The sequence below is a fragment of the Ammospiza caudacuta genome, chromosome Z (genome assembly GCF_027887145.1).
Source record: "Ammospiza caudacuta isolate bAmmCau1 chromosome Z, bAmmCau1.pri, whole genome shotgun sequence".
NCBI classification, from domain to species: Eukaryota; Metazoa; Chordata; class Aves; order Passeriformes; family Passerellidae; genus Ammospiza; species Ammospiza caudacuta.
Genome location: NC_080632.1, coordinates 78,846,360 through 78,873,633, shown reverse-complemented (window position 1 = coordinate 78,873,633; position 27,274 = coordinate 78,846,360). Strand labels below are relative to the sequence as shown.

Below are 27,274 nucleotides of genomic sequence, written 5' to 3'. Positions count from 1 at the left end.
GCTGCATGGGTGCTGCACACACCTGGAATATGTGGCCAATATCTCTGCACAGGCAGAGACAATGTAGGGAGGGAAACACTGGGTGCGTCCCAGGGCTCCAGCAGTGCCAGCCTTGATGGCATCAGATGGGGAAACCCCAAAGGAGACCTGGCCTCAGGTGCTGCCAGAGAGGAAAGCTCCCAGTGGGTCTTCACCAGCTGGCTTCCTGTTGCACACTTCCAACAAATCTTTTTCTTCTTAAGAATTTTCACTACAATAAAATGGCAAACCAAACCCATTTCCAAGGGAAAGCAGCTTGGGTGGTGGACGTGTCCTGCAAAAAAGGGATGCAAGCACACACCACAAGCTGTGAGGAGGAACGAGCCTTTTCTTCAACTCAGGGACACAAACCCCAGGGCCAGATTTCACCCTGCATGCTCCCCATCAAACAAACCACCACAATAATAAACCCCAAAGAAATGGCCAGCCCAGGGGCAAGGGAAACTGAGTCACAGCAGAACCTGCCTGCTTCCACTCCGCCGGGATGCAGGGATGGGGGAGGCACGGTTGGTGAATGCTGACCCCCGAGAGCACCGGGGAGGGCTGTGCATCCTCGAGGGCGTTCCTGAGCCTCGGGGGGAGACTCGTGCCCCGGAGGGCACCGCACATCAGTGCGCCACGGTGGGATCCCCATCCCAGCGCTCCGGCCGGACTGACACGGGGGGGGGGAGCACCGCGAATCCTGGGCAAGCGGTGGGCGCGGGATTCGGATCCCTCCCGGTCCCGGGGGGCGGCTCACAGGCAGGAAGCGTCCCGGGGTGGTGGCGGCAGATTGGCAGAGCCCTGCTCCAATGGAGCGGCGGCGGCAGCCCCGCCGGCTTCGCACCGCCTGCGCTACCGGCCCCAGCCAGCCCGGTGCGGGCGCCCCGCTCCCGCTCCCGCTCCGCTCCCGCTCCGACAGCGCCATGGACACATAGCCGCGGCGCCACGCAGGAAGGTAGGGAGCGCTCCCCGGTCCCCAGCCGCCGAGGGGAACGAGGGGCCGCCGCCGCCCCGACTTCGCGGTGAGGGACGCGCGGCTGCGGTCAGGCAGCTCCCGGAGCTGTTTGCTGCCCGGCTGGAGAAAGTTGTGCGGGTGTGTGTGTGGATGTCTGCGTGTCTGTGCCCCCTCGCAAAGCAGCTGCCAGAGACTTGCCCTCCCGGCTGCTTGTGAGTTCCCAGTGCTGCTCCCCCTTCTCCGCCCTCCGCGCCTCCGCCTTGCCCGGAGATGCTCGGGGTTTGATGTTCCTGGACTGGCATGTTTGAGCCCCTTCCCCAGCCTCCACAGACCACCCCCTACCATTCCCGATTTGGACACCCCTACTGTGTCTGAAGGGAGTTTTCTGGAATGCCAGGCAAAGCCTCCCCCCTGGCAGGGCCCCCTCTTCTCCTGGGGGGTCCAGGGAAAAGCTGCTCCCAATTAGCAGAGGCGCTGAGAGAGGCGCTTTCCCATGCGCGGGCGCTGGCAGGGCTCTGCCTGCCTTGTCCCTCCTTGCCCCGGGATGCTGTGTCAATCCCAGCTTCTCTGTCCGTGCCAGCCCCATGAGTGGCCAGCACTGGGCTGTGCCCACCACCACCCTCACCGACAGGCTGTGTCACCCACCAGGTCCCCACCAGCTCTGCCTCTGGGCTGGTGAAGGCTGTCAGAGGTGTCCAAGGCGTTGAGCTTGGCTTGGACATCTCTGTCAGCAACTCTGACCCCACTGTGATGGGGCCTGAGGTTACCTTGTGCCTGGTCCCCATGGATGGGAAGAAGCCCGGCGCTGCAGCAGCTCACCAATGTGTTTTCATGCACACAAAATGGTGTTGGACTGTGTGGCATAGCCAGAGCTGAGACTTCTGGGGCTGCCCAAGCTCCTTGTGTGCCAGGAGGTGGCTGCCCCATGTCTGGCTGTTGTGTTTGCAGGAGGAGGTGGCGTGTTTGCACTCTACCTGTTTACAGGAGGGCAGGTCACAGCTAGGTTATGGCGTGTGCCTTGACATGAGGCACACTTCATCCCAGCCTGGCACAGGGAAAGGGTCTTCAGAGGGAGCTGGGAGCTGGTGGAGGACCTCCTGTGATAGGGACAAGGATGAGATATGGCCACAATGCCTCCTCATCAGCTATACACCCTCTGCCTCACCAACCTGACACTTTTTGGGCAGAAACAAAGGGGCAATATGTGCTCTCCAGAGAGCTGCAAACCAAGCATGGCAGCAAAAATGGGACTGGAGCTGGGGGACAGGGTCAAACTGGTGACAGCAGGGCTGTTCTCAGGGTTGGATGTCACCAGCAGTGGGTGAACAGGGTATGTGGGGTTCAGTGGGGTGGTGGGGAGGGCTCCCTGGAGGGTGCAGCTAATGGCAGAGCCTGCAGGAAGGTGGAAGAAAAGCAGCTCTGGTCTTGTGCTTCCTATTCCAGGAAGAGGAATCTCACAGGGAGGGGAAAACTTGACTTGATTATATCTAATAAGCCACTTTTTCCCTGTCCCAGCAAGCTGTCCCGGCGGTGGGGGGAGGAGGATGCTTGGCCAGTGCAGGCCCTGTTTGTGAGGGATGAATGAATGACTCACAGTGCACTGAGTCTCTGCGCCGTTCTCATCGCAGCAGCAGCAGCAGTTCCCCTTTGCAGCTGCTGGGCTTATCAGAAGCTGTCATGCTGGGTGGGCACCGAGGTGGCCCCACAGCTGCAGCCCACACATGAAGGCGTCCTGCCTCTCCCGCCCCTCTCACAGAGCTCACCTGGACCATCCTGAGTGGGGAAACCCTCACGGATGGCCGCAGTGCGTGACATCCTCACCTGCCATGAACTAGCTGAGCACTCAGTTTAAACCCTTTATTTCCACCCTGCTCTTGTTCAAAGGCAACTCCAGGCTCTTCCTGCTCACACAGGCCTCAACCTCCCTCTGGTTTCCTGCCGAATGTGTTCCTGGAGAGCTTATTCCCCTGTGGGTTTGTGCCAACATTGTGCTTTTAGTTCAAGACCTCTTCTCCCTCTCCAGTGTTTACCCTGCTATATTTATAGCTTCCTCATTAGGCTAAGCAAGCCAAGGGATTCTTGCCTCCCCTTCTCCCGTGGGTTTGGCTCTGGAGGAAAACCCCTTGTGAGATGCTTCCCGCAGGAGAGGCAGGTGCCGGCTTGTGCCTCTGCTTTTCCTCCCTTTGGAAAATTTCTCCATCTCTCACAGCTTGTTTCCCCTCCTCTTGCTTAGGCATGAAAGAGGGTGGCTCTGCCCCTGCCCAAGATACAGCCAAGCGCAAGTTTGGATGGTATGAGAGCTCTTCCCTATAGGCAGCACACAGGATCTTCAGCAGCATTTGGGATGCTGATACAATGCCAGCATAAGGGATTAGCCCTGGGATGTCTGAGTTGGCTTGCTGGGATGTTTAGAGAGTTATTGGTTTTTTTAAGTGTTCCTGTGGTTACCACAGCATCGCATGTGTGAAAATCACTAAATCTCTCCGGCCAGGGATGCCATGACCTTATGACCTGAGTTTCTACCAGCAAATCTCTCTGCACCTCCCAGGGATGGTTTTCTTCTCCCATCCAGGTTATGAAGGTGGGGAAGGGAAGATGCCTTGCAGTTGTGGTAGAGTCTTCTCCAACAGCCAGATTCCCATGGACCATTTCCATGGAAAAAGGAAAATTCCTCTGGAGATTAGTAGCAGGTTTGCAGGGATCAGTGTGTAATTAGGAATTGTCTCTCAAGTTTCACTGCTTCCCAGGTCTCTGAGTCACCCTGGCATGGCAGTGGAACAGGGTGAGCTTTGGGCTTTTTGAAGGTCACAGCACCTGCAATCCCTGGAGCATCTGCCAAGCTCTCCAGTACAGGTGGATGGCTGGGCTGGGCTGGAAGGTGCAATTCCTTCCCTCTAATGGTACAACTCTGGGACGTGGCAAAAAAAAACTCCTTCTGCTCTGGTGTTTGAGTTGGGGGCATCCAGGAAAAAAATGACAAGAAATCTGCCAAGACATGATTTGCCTCTGTATTACCAGGGCTGCTCACTGAGGTTACATTGGTCACATCTGACCAGCACAGCTTGGGCTTGCTGCAGCGGGCATTGATCATTGCTGAAAAGGCTCTTGAGGAATTTTGGAAGAGTCTGGGCAGGGGAAGATCACATCCACCTGCTCATACATGTTTCCTAAAGATGCTTTTGAAGAGGACAAGAAGGCTGGACAGATCTCAGGAGATCTGACAGGTTGGACATGGGGCTGTCCCGTGCAGGTGGCGGTGGCCTGCATGCAGGCAAGACTGCATTGGCCAGGAGAAGGGAGGATGCTGAAAGCACTTTGGAAATCAGCCTGGGACTCCCCAGAGGCTGCTCAGCTCTGGTCCATTCCTCTCAGTACAGAGAGAGCCAAAATAGAAACTGCCTAATGAAAAATGTTATGGACCCGCAGAGATTGCCGTATAGGGAGAGGTGGGAAAGTTCAGGGTTCCGCCATCTAATGAAATCCTTATGGTGGAAATAAAATCATTTGGGCATCTTCTGGTTTATTTCACCTCCCAAAGTGAAAACAAGGCATGCCAACCCTTGTTGAGTAGCCAGCGCTCATGACACATTGAGGGGAAGAAGGGAAGGAAGAAGCTTCCAGCTTTGGTGGACCATCCTCTCTGCAGCTGTTTGGGGAGGATCTTCTGACCCATTAACTTTGAGGAGTGTTGTGCTCAGCTGAAGCTAAGTGTCATCCCACCTTGGGGAGCTCCAGACAGGGCTCAGGGCTGCTGCCTGCCATGCTGCTGGCAGCCTGAGGGGCGTGGATGTGCTCACAGAAGAGCACATGGGGGCAGTAGGGCTGGCATGGCATCCCTGGAGCCCCCGGGCTGGCGTGGCTCTGCCTGTCCAGCTGTTTCCTTTGCCTTCCTGTGCTTTCACCATCCCCTTCCTTTGGGACAGAGGGCTTTCATCCTAGCCAGACCAATAGTCCCAAAGGCACATCACCAGTCCCTTTTTGATGAAGGTTGGCATGGGCATCGGTCCCTTTTGAATTCAGTAACATCATGAAAGGCACAGTTCAGCCATTACCTTCCTGCAAAAATGGATAGGGAAAACCAGAAAGGGCTGTCATGAAGGGTCCTCGTTGTGGTCCAGCCCAGTGCCGTGCCAGTGTTGTGACAGAGCTCACAACAGCTGTGCTGCAACAGCCCTGCAAAGGTCCCCAGGGACCACCCAGCCCAGTGGCCCAGAGTGGTTTTTCACAAGCCGCTGTCACGCAGGGTGCCCGGGCCAGCTGGAACCTCTCCAGACTTCCTCACAGGGCCAGGGCCAGCCCCCGGCTGCTGGGAAGTTCTGCAGGAGTCTTTGCTTTCCATGAGTTTTGCCTGAGGGCCTCAAGGCTTAGGAGGAGCTGGTGGACCCAACCAGCTATTGCTCCATCCTTGTCTTGCAAGGGCCAACACGCAACCCCGGGGGTTCCTCAGTGCTTTGGCTGCTTTTGATTGTTTCAGCTCCTGCAAGGCTCCCGCTGGGCTGTTTCATGGCCCCCTTGAGGCTGCTCCACCCCATCCTGGCTTTGAGTTTTGCAGCTCCATGGCTGGAGCATGGCTGTGCCAGGGGAGGCATCCGTTTTCTCTGGCCTCCCTGATCCTGTGCCTAGCTCCATTTCCCCTCTCCAGCTGGGACTGTGCCCACAGTCCTTGCACCCCAGCATACAAAAAACAGTGCACATAGCAAGGAAGACGAGTGCCTCCATTTCCTGTGCTGGCACAGGGAGCAGTCAGTGTGAGGGACTGATCTCTCAGAGTATCTTGTTGACACAGCTCTTGATCTGCTGTTCATCCACATTCCTGCTTCCCAGCTTTTTGCAGATATGCACAGGGTTCTCTGACAGCTCCTGAAGTGGTCTGGTTTGCCCTGGAGATGCCATGAAGAGCTCTGAGCTCTCAAGGCACGGAGGCTTGGGCTCAGAGTGGTCCAGGAGGATGGTGGGATGCCCAAGCTCAGATGGAGCAGCAGTGGTGCTTACACTGTGCCTGGTGATGGAGAGATGAAGGACTTGAGCAAGGCAAGGTCTGTGGGGAAGCAGTCCTGGGGTGCTGCTCTAAGAATAGGATGGTGCTGGGGCAGCATGTCCTGCTGCATCCCCAAACTTTGTCCCCATGAGATATGTCCCCACTAGGGTGCTTGTTGGTGAGCTCTGCATGGAGAACTTTCTTTCTCCAGTGCCTGGAAAGGTCTCTGAGAGGTTTTATCACCTATTTTCCCCACCTATCAAGGGCAGAAGGACTGTGCAGCAGCATTTAACCCTACAAAGATATGTGGGAGACCTCACATTGCTGCTGGTGATGTGGCTGCTGCATCTCCATCAGCACAGCATTTCAGGGATGGCAGCAAATGCCTCTCTGCCATCCCTCACCACAACCAGAGGAGGGTGGAGCAGAGCCAGAGGCAGCATTTGCGGCCAGTTCTATGAATTTCCAATTACCAGCTCGCCTTGCCACTGTGTGAGAGGTTCCTGCACCTAATTTTTGGTGAAACGATCCATTTTTCTCAGTAATTTAATAGCGTGGGCAGGCTGCTTGCTGTCGGGGAGCCAGTAGCGAGCACGGAGGAGCCTGTGTGCCGGGCTGCCGGCCGTAACCACCTTCCCTGGGCGACGCAGGAATGCTGACCTAATAGAAAAGACATTTAAAGAGGAGTTTTGGAGAGCAGCGCAGCTCAGATTCGGCTCATGCGCATGGCTGCTGATTGAAACAGGGCCTCTCCACGCTCCAGCAGGTCCTGGGGACCGGCATGGGCAGTGGGGGCATCCCTGATGGGACACAGGCATCAGGGCACAAGCCATGCCAGCCATCAGTTGGCACAGTAGTTGCTTTATTTTCCGGGAAAAAAAGTTGCTCTGGGGGGAGCCGTCCCAAGTTGTGAACTGAGGCTGGGTTCAGCGCCCGGCTGTGGTTCTCCCAGGCTGGAAAAGCCGTCGCATTTTGCTCTTGACATTTTCCAAATGAGATGTTTTGATTTATTCTTTCTTTTTTTTTTTTTTTGTCAATTTATTTTATTCCCTGCCCCAAGGTAATGTTTGGAAGACAAATTTAGCTCGATTTAACTCAAACCTTTTTTTAAAAAGTAAAACCACTGAAAACTAAACAAGGCCTATCATTTAGAACAAAATGTTTTGGTTTTCATTTTCCTTTTGGCATGAAAAACACAAACTTCTTTTTTTTTCATTTTCCTCTTGACCTACAAACAATTTTACTATTTTCTTTTCTCCTCCTTGTTCATTCCCAAGACCACATTGTGCATTGTGGCCAGGGAACAGGCGAGCCCTGGTGCTGTTCCCAGTGGGATGGGGGTCCCAGGGTGGATGCTTTCCTGTGGAGACCAGAGGAGTCTTGCAGAATCAGGCAGGAGCCGCTCTCCCTGCTGCCAACACTGACTCAGCTGGGAGCTCCTTGTGGAAAAGGGAGGCCCCTGGCTGTGGGTCTGTTCCAGCTCTCTCAGGGGGATGTGAACCCCTGGGCAGGGCAGAGCTGTGCTGCGGGTGCTGTGCTCTGCTGCTGGGCATCCCTACCGAGAAGGGCGAGCTCTGGCATTGCCTTCTCTCCTTGTTTATTCAGGTTTAAAATTAATCTGACCTTCCCCTGTTCAGACTTGTGCAAACACGGCGCGTCCATGGGCAGGGAGCTCTGGCCAGCCTGAGGGGAGTCCTCTCTGTACCCAGCTTGTGGCGTTACTGTCCCCTCTGGATGAGGTCCCCACGAGGATCCGGGTGCAGGGGGATGCTGGGGCTCCCTCCTGGCAAAGGCAGCTCTGGCGTCCATCAGCGCACGGTTAATCCTCTGGTGCGAGCTGCCAGAGGACTGAGGGCTTGGATCAGGAGTCTCCGAGCTGGACCAGGGGTGGCTGCAATGCTTCCATCCTGGGAAGGAGCCCGTGAACGAGAGCCAGCGATTGTTTCCCCAGCCTTGAGCCCCTCCGCTCCCCGCCAGCCCAACCCTGCATCTCCCAGCCTTTGCCAAGTCCCAGTTCCCGGCTCTGCCCCAGCCTCACCGGGAGCCAGCCGGGCAGGGAGCAGGGAAGGGGCGATGGGGAGCAGCACCGCCGCCAGACTTGGTGCAGAAGCAAGCACCCGGCTCTTCCACCACCTGATTTTATTTTACTCCCCTCTCAGTGCCTCGCTGCATACCACAGCCGTGCTTTTTATAGCCCCCAGCTGCAGCCTCGGCGTGCTCCCAGCCAGCTCCCCGCCGCAGCCCTGCTCGCTCCATGCCAGCAGCCCCGGCTAGGCAGGGGGGATGGACGGCATTCCCGGGGTCCCTGTGGCGGTTCAGGGAGCGGAGAGCATGGGCTGCGGAGGAAGGCAGATCATTAAACCCTAACCCGGAGCCACGCTCCCGTGCCGGCGGAGGCGCTCCCGGAGCCGCATGAGTCACCCCCCGTCGCAGCCGGCACGTGCCGTGTGACAGGTCGAGGCCGAGCGCTGGTGGCCCGTCCCTCTCTGTCCCCTCTGCCGCTCCCAGGCAGCCCGAGGCGCCAGCTCCTTCCATGAGCCAGCTGGCTCTGCCGCGGAGGGGGTGCTGTGTCGGCTAGAGGGGCACCCCCTCCACCCCCGCCATCCCCTCCATCCCCTCCATCCCCTCCATCCTCTCCACCCCCGCCATCCCCTCCATCCCTTCCACCCTCTCCACCCCCTCCACCCCCTCCATCCCCTCCAGCCCCTCCACCCCTTCCATCCCCTCCATCCCCTCCATCCCCGATTGCCCCCCAGCCTCTGGCGGGTTTACAGGGAGATTAGAGGTTCCTGCCCACTCCCCGGCAGCGCTTTTACGAGCATCTGGGGCTCGCTGCTGCGTTTCCACTTCTCACAGCCACTTCCCCAGCTGGGATGCTGCTATGGGATCCGGAGCGAGGAGGAGGAGGAGATGAGGTATGAGGCTGTGCTGCCTGCCGGGAGCACCCCTTTGCTGGGCTGCGGTGGGGTTTGCAGAGCGGGGCGGGCGGGGAGCGAGCATCCTCGCTGGGAAGCGGCGGGGGGGCCGGCGCCTCGCTCCCCGGGCTTTCTCCAGACGTGATTTCACCACCGCGGGGAGGGAGCGCGGCCAAGGGACAGGCCCTGATCGCCCCGCCGGCACCCGGTTCGCTTGCCGGGGCCTTACTCACTTGGGCCGTGCCTGGGGATGCCATGTGCCTCGGGACCCCGCGGGGCAGGCGCTTGGAAAGCCCGGACAGGCAAAGGGAGAGGGATAGGGGCGGGGATGGATGGGGGAGGGGTCCCTTCCAGGCTCCCAGCACAAAGTCCCCTCCTTACCAAGCTGGGAAGGGCGGCAGAAGGCAGTGGTGAAACCAGATGTGCGCTGGGCATCTCCAGCTGAGCAGGTGGGCCGGGATGGAGCCACCCTCCATCGCTGAGCTGATGCCTGCAACTGCTTCCCAGCCTCCTGCTGTGACTTTCCAGAGCTGGACATGGCAGCATGGAGAGAGAAGTGATGCTGTGGAGAGGCAGCATTCTGCTTCAGGGATGGATTTGGGGAGATAGTCCAAGGAGAGGGCTTCTCCAGAGGTGTGTGGGATCTCTGGGAATGGGAGGAGCCCCATGGGACCCTGCCATGTCCTCCTTATTTTGTGTGGGCACAGGGTGTTGGGTGCCTGCGAATAATTTGAAGTCTGGGCTCAAAGACCATCCAGCTTATTTTACTTCCAGCAGGGAGGCAGGGAGAGGCCAACCAGTGGAGTACCATGGGACTGCCATATGGCTGCTGCCAAGCAGCTGGAGCCTGCCAGCCTTGGCTCCGTGCAGGCAGGGCAGTGGACAAGGAAAGAAGAGAGTTGTGGGGGTGACAAGGAAGGGATGTGCAGGGGTGGTTTCTACAGAAGCACAGCTGTAATGTTGACCCAATATGGGTCAGCATTAGAGGGGAACCCTCCCAAATCTTCTCCCTCCTGGAGACAATGAGTTTCAGTCTGTGAGGGATGGGGTCTCACTGACAGCACCTCAGCCCTGGGTGAGCTGGGGGGGCTGTGGGAAGGGGGAGCTGCTCGTGCTGCCGGCCAGGTGCCGAGCATGACGGGAGAGGGGAAAGCCTTGGAGACTCGTTCTGAAACAAGGCTGCCCTTTTCTTCTACTTTACGACTGCATTTTAATATCCACAAACATCCCGCCCTCCCCGGGCTGCTGCCAGCAGAGCCTGCATCGCCTGCGCCTGGCCTGTCGAGAAACCCCAGCCAAACCCTGGGCCCCAGCGCAGGGGAGAGGATTATTTTTCCCCCCCTCTTTTTTTTTTTTTTTGGTAAGATATGTTTTCTATAGCTCTAATTGGACGGGCTTGAGCCCCGGCCAAGGCAAACACACCTGGGGGAGCCTCACTTTACAGACCCCATCTGCTGTGTCGGGGGCTCTGCTCCCCACACAGCCGCTGCCTGGCCCCTTTATAGGGGAGGGGGCTGCTGGGGGGGGGGGTAGGACCGCTCCCACACCAAACCCCTGAGCAGCCTCCGTGGAGGAGGAGAACCCAGCGAGGCGGCGCAGGGAGATGGTGCAGAGGCAGCGGGGGCACCCGGCAGAGCCCTGTCCCACAGCAAGATTCCAGCCCAGCGTGGAGCTGAGGTATCTCTCCCCTGCCAGTGCTGCTGTGGTGGCACAGGGCTCTGTGCCCACCAGGGTGTGATGCTGTGGGTGGGAGATGCAGGAGGTACCAGCAATGTTTTGCCTTCCCTGGGGTGAAGAACAGCATGTTCATCAAGAGGTTGCAGTCCCTAAAATCTGCATGTGCCCAGGGAGGGAGGATGTGGGGGTGCCCCAGCATGTCGGGTTATGTTTTGGATTACAGGGCTATCTAGCCCGTGAAACCCGTTCAGGGACTATTCTGGACAGCAGACCAGGGACATCAGCATGCCAGGCCACTCCAGTGGCTTGCATTGACATTCAAATCCATGCTGGGCTGAGCTTTAGGTACTTCCTGCAACTGTTGGCTTTTTGTGGGATGTTTTAGCTGGGCTCTTCCCCTTCCAGTTGTTTCAGGATCTACCTCCAGTGCCCCCATTACCAGCAGGCAGAGCAGTGCTGGCACCCTTATGCCAGGGTCTCGTGGGCTTCACTTCATATCTGTACTTAGCCCAAGCCAAGAGAGCTGTTGGGGGTCTCTGGTTCACCCCCTCTGGGGCCAGGGTGCATACCCTGACAGGACAATGTGTGCCAAGGAGCAGCACACTCAGGGGGCACCCAGCACTTGGCTCATCCTGGAGTACATTTTTTCCTCCCTTCCACACACCGTCTAACAGGGGTGTGCATGGCACAGTGCCGTGCCCCTACTGCATCCTCGGGGATGTATCAGCACACCATCCCTTCCTTCTCCACCTGCCCTGGGTCACCAGCAGCACCAAAGAGGCATCACCACTGCAAAAGGCTCTCCTGGTGCTCGAGGTGCCACTGACCACTCCCAGGAGGAGCTCTGGCACCCGTGCACCCTCTCCCCTCTGCCTGCCAAGGGTACTACTGTGTTTTCTTGGGGTGCATTGCCACACACCCCTCAGCGCTCCAAAGTACTTTGCAGCAGCACTGCTGACTCGGAGCAATAAGAACTGAAGTGGCAGCTTAAAATAGAAAGGTGGGATCCAGCCTCAGCAAGGCCTGCTGCCTCACTTCGGGTGGTTGGGATGAGCTGGGGAATTGCACAGGCTGGAATGTGCCTCTCTTCCCCTCTGGCCAGGCCAGAGGATCTCTCTGTGCATGGGGGGAGCTTTGTGGCACAGCCGGAGCTGTGGCAGTGCACAGGGCAGCTCAAACATTTCATGAAGAATTTTAGAGCTGTCCTGGCCTCCAGTCAGAGCAGGCTGCAACGGGAACATTTCGAAATTCTTTTGGATGAGGAAAATTCCATGGGCAGCCCCCCTCCGGAGAAAGTTTGGGATGGCTGAAATGTTTGGAGTGAGAGGCTGCTTGCTTTTGTTTACCCTGAACTAGAACGTTGGAGGGGGAAAATCCAAATGAAAAAAGAGAGACAATAGGAGCCTGTAAACAGAGCTGGCCCCGAGTGGGGCTGGGGCTTCTCTCCAGCGCTGGGGAAGGAGATGTGTCAGCACACTCACTGCATGGCTCTGCTTTCCCCCTGTTGGATACAATCACACTTAATCTTTCAGAACTTGGCTGGGCTTTTTTCCCCTAGCAAAAAATGAGCCCGACGGTGTTTTTCCAACCTTCTCAACTTAGGCAAGGCTCAGCCCCCATCCCCTGGCCCTGTACAGCAGCCCCCATGTTCTCCCCTTCTTTCCACGTTTTGCCACGTTTTCATCTCATTTTGGCTTGGGCACTGCCATCTAGTTGGCTTGGGAAGAAGTGTGATGTGGGGGCATGGATGCTGCCCCCAGTGAGGAGTTTTCCCAGCCTCTGTTCCTGCCATGTGCCTCACAACCAGCTGCCACCTCTGAGCCACCTCCATGCGGCAAATTTGATGACCTTAGAGGTCTGTTCCAACCTTAATTATTCAATGATTTTATGAAAGCGGGTAGGATTGACTCCAAGCTTGGAGAAGACAGGTCATGGTTATCCCACCAGGAGAAAGAGACTGGCACCATTATCCCCACATCACACATTGTTGGGGCTCTGCAATTTCCATCCCCCTGCCCCTCACCCACACTGCTGGTGGTGTACAGGAGGTTAATGGGACACCCTTTGCTGGTGGCTTTATTTGGACCACCCCTTGCTGATGGCTTTATATGGCTGCCCAGGTGGCCCTTAATGACTCCTGAAATCCTTCTCTTGCCCAAAAGGGATTTTGTTTTGCAAAAGGAGTGACAGCAAATTGCTAGCTGGGGGAGCATTTGTGTAAGGTGAGCTGTTTATTTTGGCCCTGCTGCGTTTTGGCTGACCCATGCGCCTTCATGCCTCGGGGATGGAGCTGAGCCTGATGGCTCCTGGGCTCCAGCCAGCTTTGTAGAGGGGGAGAGAAGGGGGAGCATGGCCTATGGGGGATGCTGTGGGGCCCTGCTCCTGATCAGAGTTCCCAGCCCCAGGCTGGAGTTCATGAGGAGCATCAGAGGGAGCTGGGTGTGCCTGGGGTGTTCACAGGTATGTGCATGTGTGTCGGTCCCCTGCATTTATGGGTGCATGCGCTCTTGTGTCAGCTCCAGGGCCAGCTTGTGGGGGAGCTTTGTTCTGGGAGGTGCAGATGGTCCCGGGGGAGCAGAATGCAGGCTGGTGCCCGGCTGCTCCGCCGTTCTGGGAGCTGTGTGCTCACTTAATTCTCTGCCAGCCTGGGCTGAGCCCAGGAGCAGAAAAATGTCCCAAATCCCAAAATGTTCCTGGGACAGGAAAAGCCTTTCCCACCCTGCTGTAATCACAGGGTGGCCCAGCTCTCTGCTGGCAGGTCCCACCCCTGTCCCCAGATCCAGCACTGTGCCCATCCCTGTCCTGTAACCATGTGCCAAGGACACTGGGGATGCAGCACCCCCTCCCACCAACTTCCATGCCTTCACCCTAAAAATAATCTCCAAGCTGTAAAGAAACCCACCAGCACTGCAGCTACAGCGCTGGTAGGTGTCTTTACAGCCGCGAGATTATTTTTAGGAATGCCTCTGGCACGTGGCTTTGGAGAGAGGAGTGTGGGGATGGGGTGGAGAGGGGGGTGCCCCTTCTCTCCCCCCTCGGAACACAAGCACTGCCAGCTGGCACAGTGTCAGGGCTGCTGGCTGCTAACAGAGCCCTCGCTGTTCTGGCCCTTGCCGATGCCTCCAGTTACAACCAGGAGCCAGAGAGCTCTTCCTGCAGGATGGAGCAGGGGAGAGCGGAAATCAGGGCGTTGGGGTGAGAGTTTCCTGGCTGGGGTAGGAGCAGAGCCTGACCTCCATGGGGCTGCTGGCAGGCTGAGGTGTGTAGGCCCCCCCAGCCCCAAGCACGAGGGACTGCTGGCTCCACAGAGGACAGAGGTGACCCTTGAGTTATGGAGGGGTTTGGGCTTGGCTTTGGACACCAGCGGGGCTGGGGTCAGCTGGGTATCACCAAGGGGTTGGTGTGGTTGCATGGAGATGTGTGTTGTATCTGGCTGTGAAGATAACTGGACAATATTGGGGTTATCTCTGTGTTTGGGCTGAGCTGGGCTAAACCTTATGCCAGGGTTGCATTTGGTTTCGCCCCACATTTGAACTGTGTGACCCCATGACTGGGCTTTGCTGAGGTTAACCCTGTGTTTGAGCTGATCTGTGGGTCAGCTCCACTCCTGATCTGTGCCGAATTTAATGCCACATTAGCATGGCATAACCACATGTTTGAGCCTCACATTTTGGCTGAGCTGGGTTCAGCCCCAGTCCTGGGCTGGGCTGAATTCAACCACACATTTAGACTGCACTGGATTTAATTGTCCCCCTGGGCTGGGTGGAATTTAATTCTCCTTCTGGGCTGTGGGGTATAATCCAATATTTGAGTTGCCCTGAGTTAAGTCCTGCATCAGGACTGTTTTGGGTTTAGTCCTATGTTCAAACACAGGTCTCATGGGACTGCACTGGCCTTACAGGGAAAGACTCCTACTGGTTTTACTGGTTTAACTGGGGTAGTTCCAGTGCACTGGGATTGCACAGGCGCACGCTCATGCAGTGATGGTGGAATCAACAGTGCTGCAGGGATGGGGTGATTCCAGGGCCCTGGGCAGAGCAGCAGCCACAGGGACCTGCTCAGACCATGCCATGGCTCCTCAGTGAGGCATGGTGCTTCTGCAGGCCTGTCAGGTGCAGAGGGATTAGCAAGGCACAGCTCCAGAGGCACATTTCCCCACAGGGAAACAAGGAGAGAGGACCTCCTGCAGCATTCTGCATTTCAGCATAGGATGTTCTTCCTACAGCAATCACTGGCATACAGGAGAGTTTGTAGCACGGGGCCAGGGATGCTTCCCCAGCTCCAGGGATGCTCAGAGTGGTGCCATCTCTGGGGCGTTAGAGCCAGCTTTGGGCCTCTGCCCATTGCTTTTTGCAGGTGGGTGACTCCCATCAAGGCCTGGCACAGGGTAGGCAGAACTGCCAAGTGCTCTTGAGTTATTTCCATATCTCTGTTGCAGCTCCTAACACCCTAGGAAGAGGTTAAGAGGCACCCCAGCTTTCTGTGCTTAGTGGGGAGCATCCCAAGTCTTCATGCTGCCATGTGCAGCCTTGAGGCACAGTGTCATCTGCTTCTGTCCCTGTCCCCATCACCCCAGCTCTGTGTGCAGCCCACTTGCTTTGAAGAGCAACTTCAAATGAAGCAAAAAAAAAAAAAAAAAAAGGAAAAGAAAAACAACAGCAAAAACCTAAGAAAACAAAACCCAATGTGTTTCAAAGCCCTGAACACAATGGAAAGTTGGCTTCCCCCAGGAATCTGTGCTGGGCTTTGCCAGGCCACAGCAGGGCATGGCACAGATCAGCTGTGCCGACGGAGCTGTCACACCCAATGTGGGCATTGGTGCCGGTGCACATGGCCATGGTTTTGAGGGAGGTTTTGGCTTTCAACACTTCAGTTTGCAAGCAGGAAGGGGCTTATGTCAGGATTGCTCCCCACCACTGGCCAAAAACTTTTGCATGAGCTCAGGTGGTGCCCAGCAGAACAGCAGGATCGGGGGGTATGGAGAGTGAAACCTTGCATTTCTGGCTCACACCCACGGGTGCCAGAGCGACCTAGTCACCCTGGCCATGCCAGTGACAGGAGCATCCTGTGCTGGGGGAGCAGGGTCCAGCACTGCTGCCCTTCCCAGCAGGACCAAACCACACCCCTAGGCTGAGCCGGGTCCCTCTGCCCTGGCTGTGGCAAGGGGATGGGATGTCACCCAGCCTGGGCTGGCAGCAGGCGTCTCTCTGGCCAGGATTAGCATGAGGGGAGGAAGAAAAGCTCTGATTGTTCCCTCTGTCCCGGCTCGGCTCCAGGACCACTGTGCCGGGACTCTGTGTCCTCAGAATGTGTCACTGCTAGTGCAAGCATCAAGGGATGTTTTCTTTGCCTGTGTGCCCGTCTGTGGGGGTGTGGAGCCTCCAAGGAAAGTAGGCTTGGCCACTCGCACACTTGTGTTCATTTGCACGCCTGTTTATTCCTTGGCCAGGGAGTTTGGTGGCAGAAAATAAGGGGATCCTTTCTGGCCAGGCTGTCTTGTAGCACCTGGCCCCCTGCCCTGCTTCTGCACCTGGGGCACACGAGGGCTCTGTGGCTCTTTCCCCTTTTGTTTTTGGCCTTTGGGCAGGCAAGAAAGGGCTTGCTCCTTCTCTCTGCAGTGATTCTGTGTCCCCGGGGATAGTTTTTGGCACTGCTCATGTGGGTCATTTACTGAGTCAGCATGTCTGGAGGGGCTTGGTGCTGCCTTCTCACACTGTGCTGGCAGGGGGGCCCCTCTGAGGCAGGGGAGCTCCTGGGGTGCTGGTCTGAGGATGGGGAGCTCTGCACAAAGGGTGATGAAAGGTGGAAGATGAGGACTGGCCATCAGGATGAGCAGTCTTAGGGTTAGGTTTAGGGTTAGGGACCACTAGGGTGGGGGTCTGGGTTAGTGGTCCCTGACCAGACTTAACCACCAGGGTCATTATGGAGAGGGGCTGGATACCCTCTGCAGTGTTTGAATGAAAAACCAGGGTGGTCATGAGAAGAAATTATTTTATTTTAAAGCTATTTTTCTCTCTGTATATTAACATACTCTCCCTTTTTCCTGACACACACACATACACCCACTCCCCTTCCTCCTCCCCCCTGAACTATTCCTTCACTCTAGCCCACGTGGTTTCTGGAGTTATTTTTGGTCTCTGCTTTTAAGAAAAAATACACTCATTTTCGTCTTCTTCTTTTTTTTCCTTTTTTTTCCATCACCAAAATATTTTACTTTCAGGCCAAATGTTCCCAGTTACTTACCAGCATAGTTTTGGCAGAGACTTTTTGACTGATATTTCTTGGGAACATTTCTTGGGTGGTTTGGTAGGAAAAGCTTATGACAGTCTCATGAAATTATTTACATTTGGGGCTTGTGTTTGAGGCTGCCTGGCATGCTCAGAGCAGGGTTGATGTGGGGTGCCATACGCCTTCCCCCCTGCAGCAGATTGCCTTGTAGCTCTTGCTTCCTTCGCCAGGCGGTTTGGTCTGTGGCCATGGACACTCAGCCACAGGAGGGGAGCTGGCTGCTGCTCTGGGGTGTCTTTGCTGGGCTGGATCATCCCTCCCTCCACTCCCTCAGCTGTTCAACCCAGGGGGACACAGATTTATGCCTACAGATTTATGCCTGCAGATTTATGCCTGCTCTTGGGGCTGGCAGGGAGCTCCTTGCCTTATGTGCCCTGAGCCCCTGCCTGCAGCTGGGAGCAGAGTGGGTGTAAATAAACCAGCATGTCCGGTTGTGAGGGTGGGCAGGGGAGAAATCATTAATTTCTGACTGACAGAGACTGTGTGGCACTCCTGGTAGAGACAGTGTGATGCTGGCCAGGGTGGATGCCCTGGGGTGATGCTTGTTGGCACAGACAGATGGGGCTGGGATGGACAGGATGACACTGGCTGATATGTCCTGCTGATGCAGGACTCTGCAGGTGGTTCTGGATGCTTTAGGTAGTTCTGGCTGGCACAGAAAGACTGCTGGATGGGGTGGATGTCACAGAGCACTGCTGGCTGTGGTGGACAGGGTGATGGTGGTGGGGCAGGACAGGGCAGCACTGGCTGTGTTGCCCAGGATGGCGCTGGCTGATGTGCCCACAGAGGTGTAGGTTGGCATGGAGAGGGCGCACATCCCTGACCCTGCATCCCCTGCCCCTCTCACTGCTGATCACTGAGTGTGAGGAAGGGATTTCAGCCCTGTTCTCCCCCACATGGAGCCTTACCTGGACCAGCCTCACGGGGGGTGCAGGCATGGGCAGTGAGTGATGGGAGACTTGGTACAACCTGAGCTGTCACAGCCCTGCTCTCCCCAGCTCTGTGAGCCTCTTTAGATCTGATTGCTGTCACCTGCCATGTAAATACAGGCCAGAATTTCTCCTTGGTCCCATCCCACCCCAGCTGCACATGCACAGGTCTCCGGACCACCCTGGGGTTGGGAGCCAGCCAAAGCTCCCAGCACAGGATTGCAACGGCAAAGAACCCTTAATCCCCCTAACCCACACAGCCCTAAGCTCCTGGTCAGTGTTTGCCCCCTGCATCCCTGCCCCAGGCATGGGGACTGCTCAGCAGCCAGGAACCAGCTGTGACTGTGGCACAGACACTGCCAGATGTCCCAGCTGGGGTCCCAGGATTCAGTCCCTGTTCTGTCCCCAGCAGGATGGGGTGAGATGAGAGGGAAATGTAGGATCCAAGGCCCTGCAGGAATGCTGTGGGCTGTGGACTGTACCAGCTGCCCCATTGCCGGGAATAACACTCTCTCCTCCCCTTGTCTGCCTCCTGCAGATGCACAGTTCCATCCCAAGCCTGGGCAGGGTGATGGTGTTCCTCGCAGCAGCCCTGGCATCAGCCTCCTTTGCTATCCCTGAAGACTGGGGAGAGGAAGGTGAGACCCCCACCAAGCACCCCCATACAGCACCCCTCCCCACGTCCCATGAGGCCCCTGAGGGCACCCCATTTCCCCCAGACAGGAGCAGACCTACCAGGACTGTGTGAAACACAGCCCTACATCCTACAGTGACGGCCAACCTCTGTTTCTGCTCATTGCCCAGTCCCAAGTGGGACGAGTCCTTACCCTGTGGTGGTACCTGCACAAAGCCAGACCCCATAGCCAGTGCCCACTGTGGGATACACCCCCAGGGGCTCCCCAGCTGCCCCCCAGGCCTGTTGTGGGGTGGTATGGAGTGCTAACACCCATCTGGGGATGTGTGTCTCTCCAGGTGTGCAGTATGGACAGCTGGGGACAGACGTGACCCTGTCATGCCCTGGTGCCCGTGCCAGGTAAGTCTTTTCCATGCACATCAAGCGGTCTATCCAGTGGGATGGTTTACAAGGTGGGCTGGGCATCCCTGTCCTCTCGCTGAGCCTGCCTGGTCTCTCCTCCCCAGCTCAGCAGTGCGGTGGAGGCGAGCGGGCGCCGCGGCGCTGCCGGAGGGCTCGGTGATCCAGCAGGGATCGCTGGTGCTGCCCAGCGCCAGCCCGGCCCTCGGGGGCACGTACAGCTGCCACGGCGAGGACGGCAGCCTGCTGCACTCCGTGTCCCTGCGACTGGGGCGTGAGTAGCATGCCTGGGAGCTGGGCTGCTCCAGGGGAGCGTGGTGCCTGCAGCCCTGCCAGGGCATTGCCAGAAGGGGGCTCGGTGTTGGCACTGTGTGCTGGATGGGCTGTGTGATGGGGGACTCCTCACTGACTGCTGTTTTCCCTGGACCCCAGACCTGCCTGGAGTTCCCTTTGTGTCATGCAGAGCATCTGACTATGAGAATTTCTCTTGCTCCTGGACCTCCAGTGTGGAGACCTTCCTTCCCACCAGATATATCACCACATACAGGTGAAGTGTCCCCGCAGAGCATGGAATGGGCTTGTTATGGTGTGAGCTCTGGGTCACAGCCAAGGATAACCACCAGATCCATCTGGCCATCCCACACATGCCCTGGGTTCACCTCCTGCCCCAAGGACTGTGCTGCACCCCAGAGCATGTCCTGTTTTGGGGTGAGCAGAGCACCAAGCCTTTGCTTGCTTTCAGTGGGGGTCTCAGCAGCACTGGGGGACTGGCACTGGCAGGTTCCCTCCCTGCTGACAGCTCTGCCAGCACCAGAGGGGCAATGAAAGAGAAGCAGGTCATCTGCAAGCCTCCACACTCCGGCATGTTTTAGGATGAAAGGAGCCCTGACAGCATTGCTGCTTCTAATTATCCCTGCAAGCCAAATTAGCGGGCGGCTTTGAAGTCTAATGGAGCTCATAAAGCACAGCCCTGCTGAAAGCTGCAGGAGCCGAGGGCTTGGTGGGGAGGGGGCTGAGTGGAGCATCAGGGGCTCCACAGGGAGGGGGAGTGGAAGCATGGGATTTGGCAGGCTTTAGGGGGAGGGTGAAGCCAGGCTCTGGGGAGCTGCTTTTATCAGTGCCTTTGCTTCTGTGTGATGAAATCCCAGGCAGGGAAGGGTGTCCCATTTCTTTTTCCTGGGATCACCAGCTCCTGTTGCCAGGCTGTTCCCTGGAAGAGCTGGACATGGTTCTGGCTCTTTCCCCCATTCTGTCACATGTGTGTACCAGCGTGGGAGTGTGGGGCTGCTTTGCAGTGTGGACTCCTGTCCCTCCTCTGGGTCATGGTGGGGCTCACTTTGTGCTGCCCCCTCATCCTAATCATCTGCTTTTCCATCTGTCTCCATGGCAGGAAGAAATCCCTGACAGGCGAAGAAAAGCGGAGGTAGGATTGACTCCCACCCTGCTCCTGCTCCCTGGGGACTGGCCCCCATCCCAAAGACTCTGCTGCTGTCTTCAGCAGGGACCCTAAAGCAGCAGCTGGGGGTCCCCCAAAGGGAGCCAGCTACTTCCCAGCTACACTGGGAGTCTGGGAGAAGGGTTTGCCTCAGGGAGAAGGGTTTGCCTCAGGGAGGGACCTTCCCAGACAGAGCATGGAGCTGGGATGAGGATCCCTTCTGTCACACTCAGAGGGATATGCCGGACTCTGGAAGGATGAGTGCAGCTGAGCCTGAGGGGCTAATGTGACCATGTTCACAGGGGTGTCAGGATGAGGGAAGAGATGAGGATCGGACTCTATGTTTCAGAAGGCTTGATTTATTATTTTATTATATATATTGTATTAAAACTATACTAAAAGAAGAGAAGAAAGGATTTCATCAGAAGGCTAGCTAAGAATAGAAAAAGAAGTAATGATAACAAAAGCTTGTGTCTCGGACAGAGAGTCGAAGCCAGCTGACTGTGATTGGCTATTAATTAGAAACAACTACATGAGACCAATCACAGATGCACCTGTTGCATTCCACAGCAGCAGATAACCATTGTTTACATTTTGTTCCTGAGGTCTCTGAGCTTCTCAGGAGAAAAAAAATCCTAAGGAAAGGATTTTTCATAAAACATGTCTGTGGCAGGCTGCCTCCTCCACACGGGGTCCTGGCATGAGGGTCTTCCATGGCACCTCCTTGGCAGCATTTGGGAACTCTGCATGGTGGGAGGGTAGGACATGTCACCAGCGTGCCTCCCTGTCTGCAGGAACAAGAACGGGCACGTGGGGCTGTGCGTGCAGGATCCGTCCCGCCCTGGCACCTGCACCGTGCACAGGTCAGAGTTCTGGAGCTCCTACCGCCTGAACATCACCGAGGTGAACCCCCTGGGCTTCAGCTACCGCCTCCTTGATGTCACCATGCAGGCCATCAGTGAGTCCCCATCCACCCATCCATCCATCCATCCATCCATCCATCCATCCATCCATCCATCCATCCCACTGTTTGTCCATCCCTGGGCAGTTACCTGTGGGGGACAGCAGGGAACCCTGTGCACGGCAGTGTGGGGTGACAAAGGCTTCCTGTCCTTTCCCACATAGTTAAGCCAGACCCTCCAGAGGGCTTGGTGGTGGAGCCCATCCCTCTGGCCCCACGGCGGCTCCACGTGAGCTGGAAGTACCCTTCCTCCTGGCCAAAGGAGCCCCACTTCCAGCTGAGGTTTCGGCTCCAGTACCGACCCGTCATCCACCGTTCCTGGTCCGTGGTGAGTGTGCAAGGGAAGGCAGGGCCAGCGCAGGAGCAGGGAGTGCATGGGGCCAGGGAGAGGTGCCCCTGCCTGCCCCACAATTCCCCTCTGCCTGGCACAGGTAGAGACGGTGAATCTGTCTGAGGTTATCACAGACGCCTTCGCCGGGCTGGAGCACGTGGTGCAAGTCAGTGCCAAAGATTTCCTGGATGCGGGGAATTGGAGCGAGTGGAGTGCTGAGGCCCGGGCAACGCCAGTCATAGGTGAGAGAGGGACAGGCTGCCAACCACATTGTGCCATCCCTCCCAAAATCCCTCCAGAACTCTGAACTTCCCCTCTTCGATCCCTTCCCCATGGCACTCATTCCTGAAATATAAACCAGAGTGAGTCTCAACTCCAGGGCCACTTTAGGTTGGGAGGCAGAGCTGCAGGAGGACAAAACTGCCCAAATCTCCCAGCTCATGTCAGTCTAGAGCTGTGCTGATGTCATTTGGGGGTTACCCCCACAGGCTTGGGATAGAGAGGGGCTTCCAAAGCACCATTAGCACCCTTGGGCTCGTGGGACCTCTGGGGCACAAAGACACCCTTTCACACCCCTCTCTGTGGGTCCCTGGGGTGCTGCAAATGCTTTTGGTGAGTGTTTCCATCCCTTCTGTCCTTCCAGACCTGGCCTCCACAGCAAGAGAAGAAACCACTACATATGCCAGACTGGAGAGCCTGGCTGAGGAGCCCTCCCAGGCTCCCAACCCTGAGCCCATCAGTGAGTAGAGCTAGGGGGGGTGGGCAGAAGGGCCATGTGTGGTGCTGAGAGCAGTGGGAAGGGTGTCTTGCCCCATGCCCATGTGTGCTGGGCTGTGGGAGTGTCCAGGTGTTTGCCATAGGGTCCCCCCAGGTGCTGGGGACTGTGACATCCCTCAGCTGTGACAGTCTCTCTGTTCCAGATGGCAGTGACCCCTTGGAGAAGATGGCCGTCCTGGTGTCCCTTGGGATCTTTGCCTTCTTCATCCTGGCTGCTGTTCTTGTCATCACCATCCTCATCTGGTAGGCTGGCTTTGGAGAAGGAGGGGCTGTATGATTGCTGTCCCCATCCCATCCTGAACCCTCAGCATGAGTGTCCTGTGATCCCCCAGCCCTACTCTGGGGTCCCTGCTAAAACACACCTAGTGATGCCCTGTGGGGTGGTTTATGCTCCCCTTGCCCCTGTGCCTCACCAGTGCCTCTTCCCAGCAAACCCATTTCTGCCCAGCCTGCCTGGGCTCTTTCCAACGACCCCAGATCCAAGGGACATTTCTCTGAATCCCCTCAAGATGCTGCTCCTTCTAATATCCTCCCAAAGGCTCCTGCTGGAGAGTCTCACACTCCAGAGTCAGCACAGATGTCCCTCCATGTGCCTTTGCTCCCTGGGAATCCTGTCCCCAGGTTCCCTCTCATCCCACCACCCTGGGATCTCCCTGCTCTGGCTCTGCTGTCAGTCCCTGTTCCCATCCCAATCCCCTCTGGTGACCAGTTGCTGCTGTAGCCCTGGACCTGACCCACTGGAGAGGTTAAGCCGAGCTGGGCACAGCTGGGCACAGCTGGATGGAAACAGAGCAGGATCCCTGGGAATCTGGGCAGTCCTGATGCTCAGGGAGGCTGCTTGGGGTCTTCAGCCACCAATGCTCTCATCCCTAGGCTCCGGGTGAGGAAACACAGCAAGGACAAGACCAAACCCAGCTTTTTGGTTGCTGCCACCCACTTGAAGGCACTACCAAGTGAGTCGGGGTGCAGGATGGGGAATGGGGGGGAAATGTGGGGCAGGGAACACAGGGCATGGGGCAGGTCAGTGTCTCCAGTGTCCCCCTTGACCCCCTGTCCTCTCTCTCGGCAGAAGCTCAGATCCTGTAGTGAGCCCTGGCCGATCCCTGCTCCCTGCACCCGCTTGCCCACGCGTGGGACTTGATGCCACTGCTGGCCTCCAAGGACCCCACGCCTGCCGGGTCACCCCACAGCTGTGGCCATTGCCGGAGCCCCCAGCACCCCGGGGTTGCAGGATGGATCCCAAGGAGAGAGGCTCTGCTCTCGGGAGCATTGGACTGCCTGAGCCCACCAGGAGCCAGCTGGAGTCACTTCAGGCTCAGGGTGACAGGCCAGCTCCACCTCAGAGCGCTGCTAAACCAATGGGGATAAGAGACTGAGCCAGCCTCACTGCACTGCCCAGTGCTGAGGGGGACCGTGGGTGTAGGCTCCGGGGGTGCCAGGCATCAGTGGGGTGCTGCTCCCTGCCTGTCACCCCCCACTTGCCGCCAGCAGGCAGAAGAGAACACCCCCTGCCCCTTCCCTCTGCCCCAACCCCCGTGCTGTGGCTGGACGGAGCAGAGATGCCAATAAAGGGGATATGCCAATGCTATCATTGGCACTGTCCAGGCAAAACCCCTGTGCAGGTGATGCTGGGCCAAAACGGGGGTGAGTGCCAGCTTGGGAATGGTGCTTGCAGGAGGTGCACAGGCAGCAGGGCTGCCTCCCAAACTGTTCAGCCCAGTCCCCAGGTGCCTGCAGGGGCTGAGAGAGACCCATGCTGAGGCTAAGTGCCAGAAGGGGATGCAGACAGGCAGCTGGGTGGGACATCTCCCCTGCCCTCACCAGCATGACAGCCGAGACAGGACCCTCTGCACAGCCCCCTTGCTCTGCATGTGGCCCCCTTGCTGCACCTCGACCTAGCCCCTCTAATGTTTTCCATATGTTGGCACCTCCAGACCCCAGTGCTCCGTGCCAGCAGCCCAACGAGATCCAGATGGAGCTGGGGGAAATTCAGACAGCAGCAAAGTGTGGAGCAGGGGGAGCAGAGCCAGTGCAGGATGGGGACCCACCTGGGTCCTGGGGCTGCCTCTGGACCCACGGTGCAGAGGGAGCCTGGACTGGGGCAGCCTCAAAGGGTCCTTATGTGGGCTGTGTTGGAGGGAGCTGAGGCAGGCTGTGTCTTTTGCAACATGTTGTGTGCCACAGGCTGCCTGCTGCTCTCACTGGGTGCCCTGGTTGTGGGGCCGTGAGGGCTCCCCATGCTTGGCTTTGTGGGGTTGCAGCCCCTCACTGTCCCTCATGAGCACAGACACTGAGTGAGGGAGATGGGGGTCAGCCCTCCAACTGCAGTGTGCTGCTGGCATGGCACTGTCCCTGCGCCAGAGCAGAGCTCTCCACAGGCCAGGTAAGGCAGGTCACCAAGTTGGGAATGTGTAAGGAGCCAGATGTTGCCTGGACTTCCAGGTTCAGCAGCCACATCACCTCTCCCAGGTGCATCCCATGGCTTGTCAGCTCCAGCTGTATCACACTGCCATCATCTGCTGTGCTCTGGTCCCCAGCACCCAGCCCAACCAACACCCATTCTGATGTGTCACACAGTCACCCTTGTCTCTGCTCAGTCCCCAGCATGGCATGGGCAGCCTTCACCACTGGAAATCTCCTCTTATCACCACCAGGTCCCACTCCTCTGCCACTGTGGAAGGGATCAAGGCAGTGGTTGTCCAGAGATGCTGTAGGACATAGGCGATGTCCATCCCATAGCTGTGGCTCCAGTGTTGGCAAACAACTTACTAATTTCCCAGCATCGGGTGCTGGTTTGGAGACTGATGCCTGCTTGAGATGTAGCAGCACAGCAGCCAGAAAATGGGAGACAACAGCTCTGGCCCCTGTAATCTGCCTGTTTTTAAACTCCAGAAGGTCCATGCATGCTCCAAATAGAAGTTTTTTGCTGCTCTCTGGGAAACCCATAGATCTGTGGTCTCTGTGTGCCAAGCCCTGGTCCCCTTCCTTCGCTGGGGCTTCCCTGGCCAGGCAGTAGGGACACCCAATTCTGGTGACCAGGAGAGGCACATCTGGTCCTCATCACTGCATCCTGCTGCCCATGGCCCTGGAGGGTGACCCCTTTCCTCTCTGATGTCAGGAGTCATGACCTGCCAGCCATTTGGCAGCTGAGATACCCAGAGCAGGCAGGGGTCTGCATGCCACCACAAAGTCCTGCCTGCCTGCACTGCATCTTCCTGCTGGGATGCCCCATGGCTCAGGTCCCTGCCCCAGCAGCTTGTAAATGTGACACACAGGTCTTGGGAACCCAAAGGAAGCAGAAAATCCTGTGCTTTGAGGAATAAATGTACCTGGTGCCTGGTGCTGACCTCCCCGTTGCCAAAGGGGAGGATGCACTGGTGCTGGACGTGGGCAAACAGGGCTTTCCAGTGGACTGAGAAGATGCAAGGGGAAGGCTGGGGTGAGCAGCAATCTGGACTAAAGGAGAGGGATCCAGATGCCAAAATCAACTTTGTCTTCAAGCTGTGGAGAAGAAAAACAGGAAGGGACCATGAGACCAGTCCCAGAGCCGGCACCTCCCTGTCCCACTGTGGGGCCAGGGCACTTCCTCCGGGCTCGGGCTCCCTGGTGGCTCACACAGCTGCTGAGTGAGCAGGAGCCTTCTTGCTGCAGGCTGGAGCCCTGCCTGGATGCACCCTGCCCCAAGTAGGCAGAGGCACATCCAAACTTGCCTTTGCTGCCATATCCCACCCACCCCAGGGAGGATGCCATGCCAAGATCGCCAGGGGAGGTGGTACAAGCCAGGCCTGGGGATGATGAGAATGTGCCAGGTCAAAGCAGCCCATGGACTGCATCCACATGAAGCAGGGATGGGTCCAGCTTCCTGGCATGGAACAGGGACCAGCCCAAGCCCGGCAGGAAAAAAAAGTGCAGGAGAACATGGCCTGGGATGTACTTGGTTTGAAAAATTTCCATCAGCCAATGCTACACACCAGGGAGGGTCCCCAGCACTGAGACACACAGACACCCATATCCATTGTCTCCATCCAGCACAGGGCGAGCGGATCGTGTCTCAGGCAGGGGCTTGTTTTGGAAATCCATAGCTTTGGCAAAAGCCTTTGCAGCAGGGCACTGGTTGTGGGCGGTTGTGCAGCACTGCCTGGACTGTTTGACTGCCACCAGCCCTGCCAAATTTCTGAGCTGGCCCTCAGGATTAGCCTCCTCCTCTCCCTCCCTCGCTGCCAGGATCAGCCCGCATTTTGCAGAGGAGGAGGCGAGTTGCACAGGACTGTGAAGCAAAACAGTCTCAACTTACCTCTCATGGCTGCTCCTGCTTACTTCTGTGCCAAATCCAGAGCCAAGGAAAGAAGGAAAGGCAGCTTCAGCAGAACAGCCATGAAACATACATCTACCCATATGTGCCATGAGACGATGCAGAGAGCAAAGGGTAAATACACAGTCAGTGGTTCAGTAGGGAGGGGAGGAGACATGCAGATATATATATGGGAGGGATATCTATCCCTTCCTCCTCAGAGGGAGGAAGGGATAGATGAATTTATAGATGAATGTATGGATAGGTATTTGGACACTCAGTTACCATCCCAAGCATCAAAGATGCTCGCTCTGCAGGGGCTGACTTGTGAAGAGGGATGAGAGGCCCATGGGCAGAGAGCAAGGATTGTGTTTGGGACAAGTCTTGGGTGTGACCTATGCACCCAGTCCTCATATAAATGGTATCATATGAGGAGACAGAGCCTGAACTGTCACCAGTTCACGTCCTGAGAGTACTGGGGAGAATGTGGGCCATCTCCAGAGGGATTGCATCCCCCGCAGGAGCTGCTTCCATCTCACACTGCCCAGACACTGAGAGAGCAGGAACAGCAGGGACTATGCCCACAGACACAGTGAATCCAAACATGAATGCTTTTAAAATGAAGTGCTGAGTGTTCACCATGACCATGGCTTTCATCTCACCTCCATGTGGACACCTCTGCC

General features: G+C 57.0%; 1 protein-coding gene across 1 annotated transcript; it reads left to right on the top strand.

The window, feature by feature from the left end:
- The first annotated feature begins 878 nt into the window (after window positions 1-878).
- Window positions 879-23,845, top strand: IL11RA (interleukin 11 receptor subunit alpha). Its single transcript, XM_058824085.1, has 13 exons — window positions 879-976; window positions 18,302-18,401; window positions 18,736-18,796; window positions 18,904-19,070; window positions 19,229-19,343; window positions 20,187-20,219; window positions 21,026-21,189; window positions 21,357-21,520; window positions 21,624-21,765; window positions 22,167-22,262; window positions 22,444-22,543; window positions 23,174-23,253; window positions 23,370-23,845. The coding sequence occupies exons 2-13, from the start codon at window positions 18,302-18,304 to the stop codon at window positions 23,384-23,386; spliced, it is 1,239 nt and encodes a 412-aa protein (XP_058680068.1). The 5' UTR covers window positions 879-976; the 3' UTR covers window positions 23,387-23,845.
- The last annotated feature ends 3,429 nt before the right edge of the window (window positions 23,846-27,274 follow it).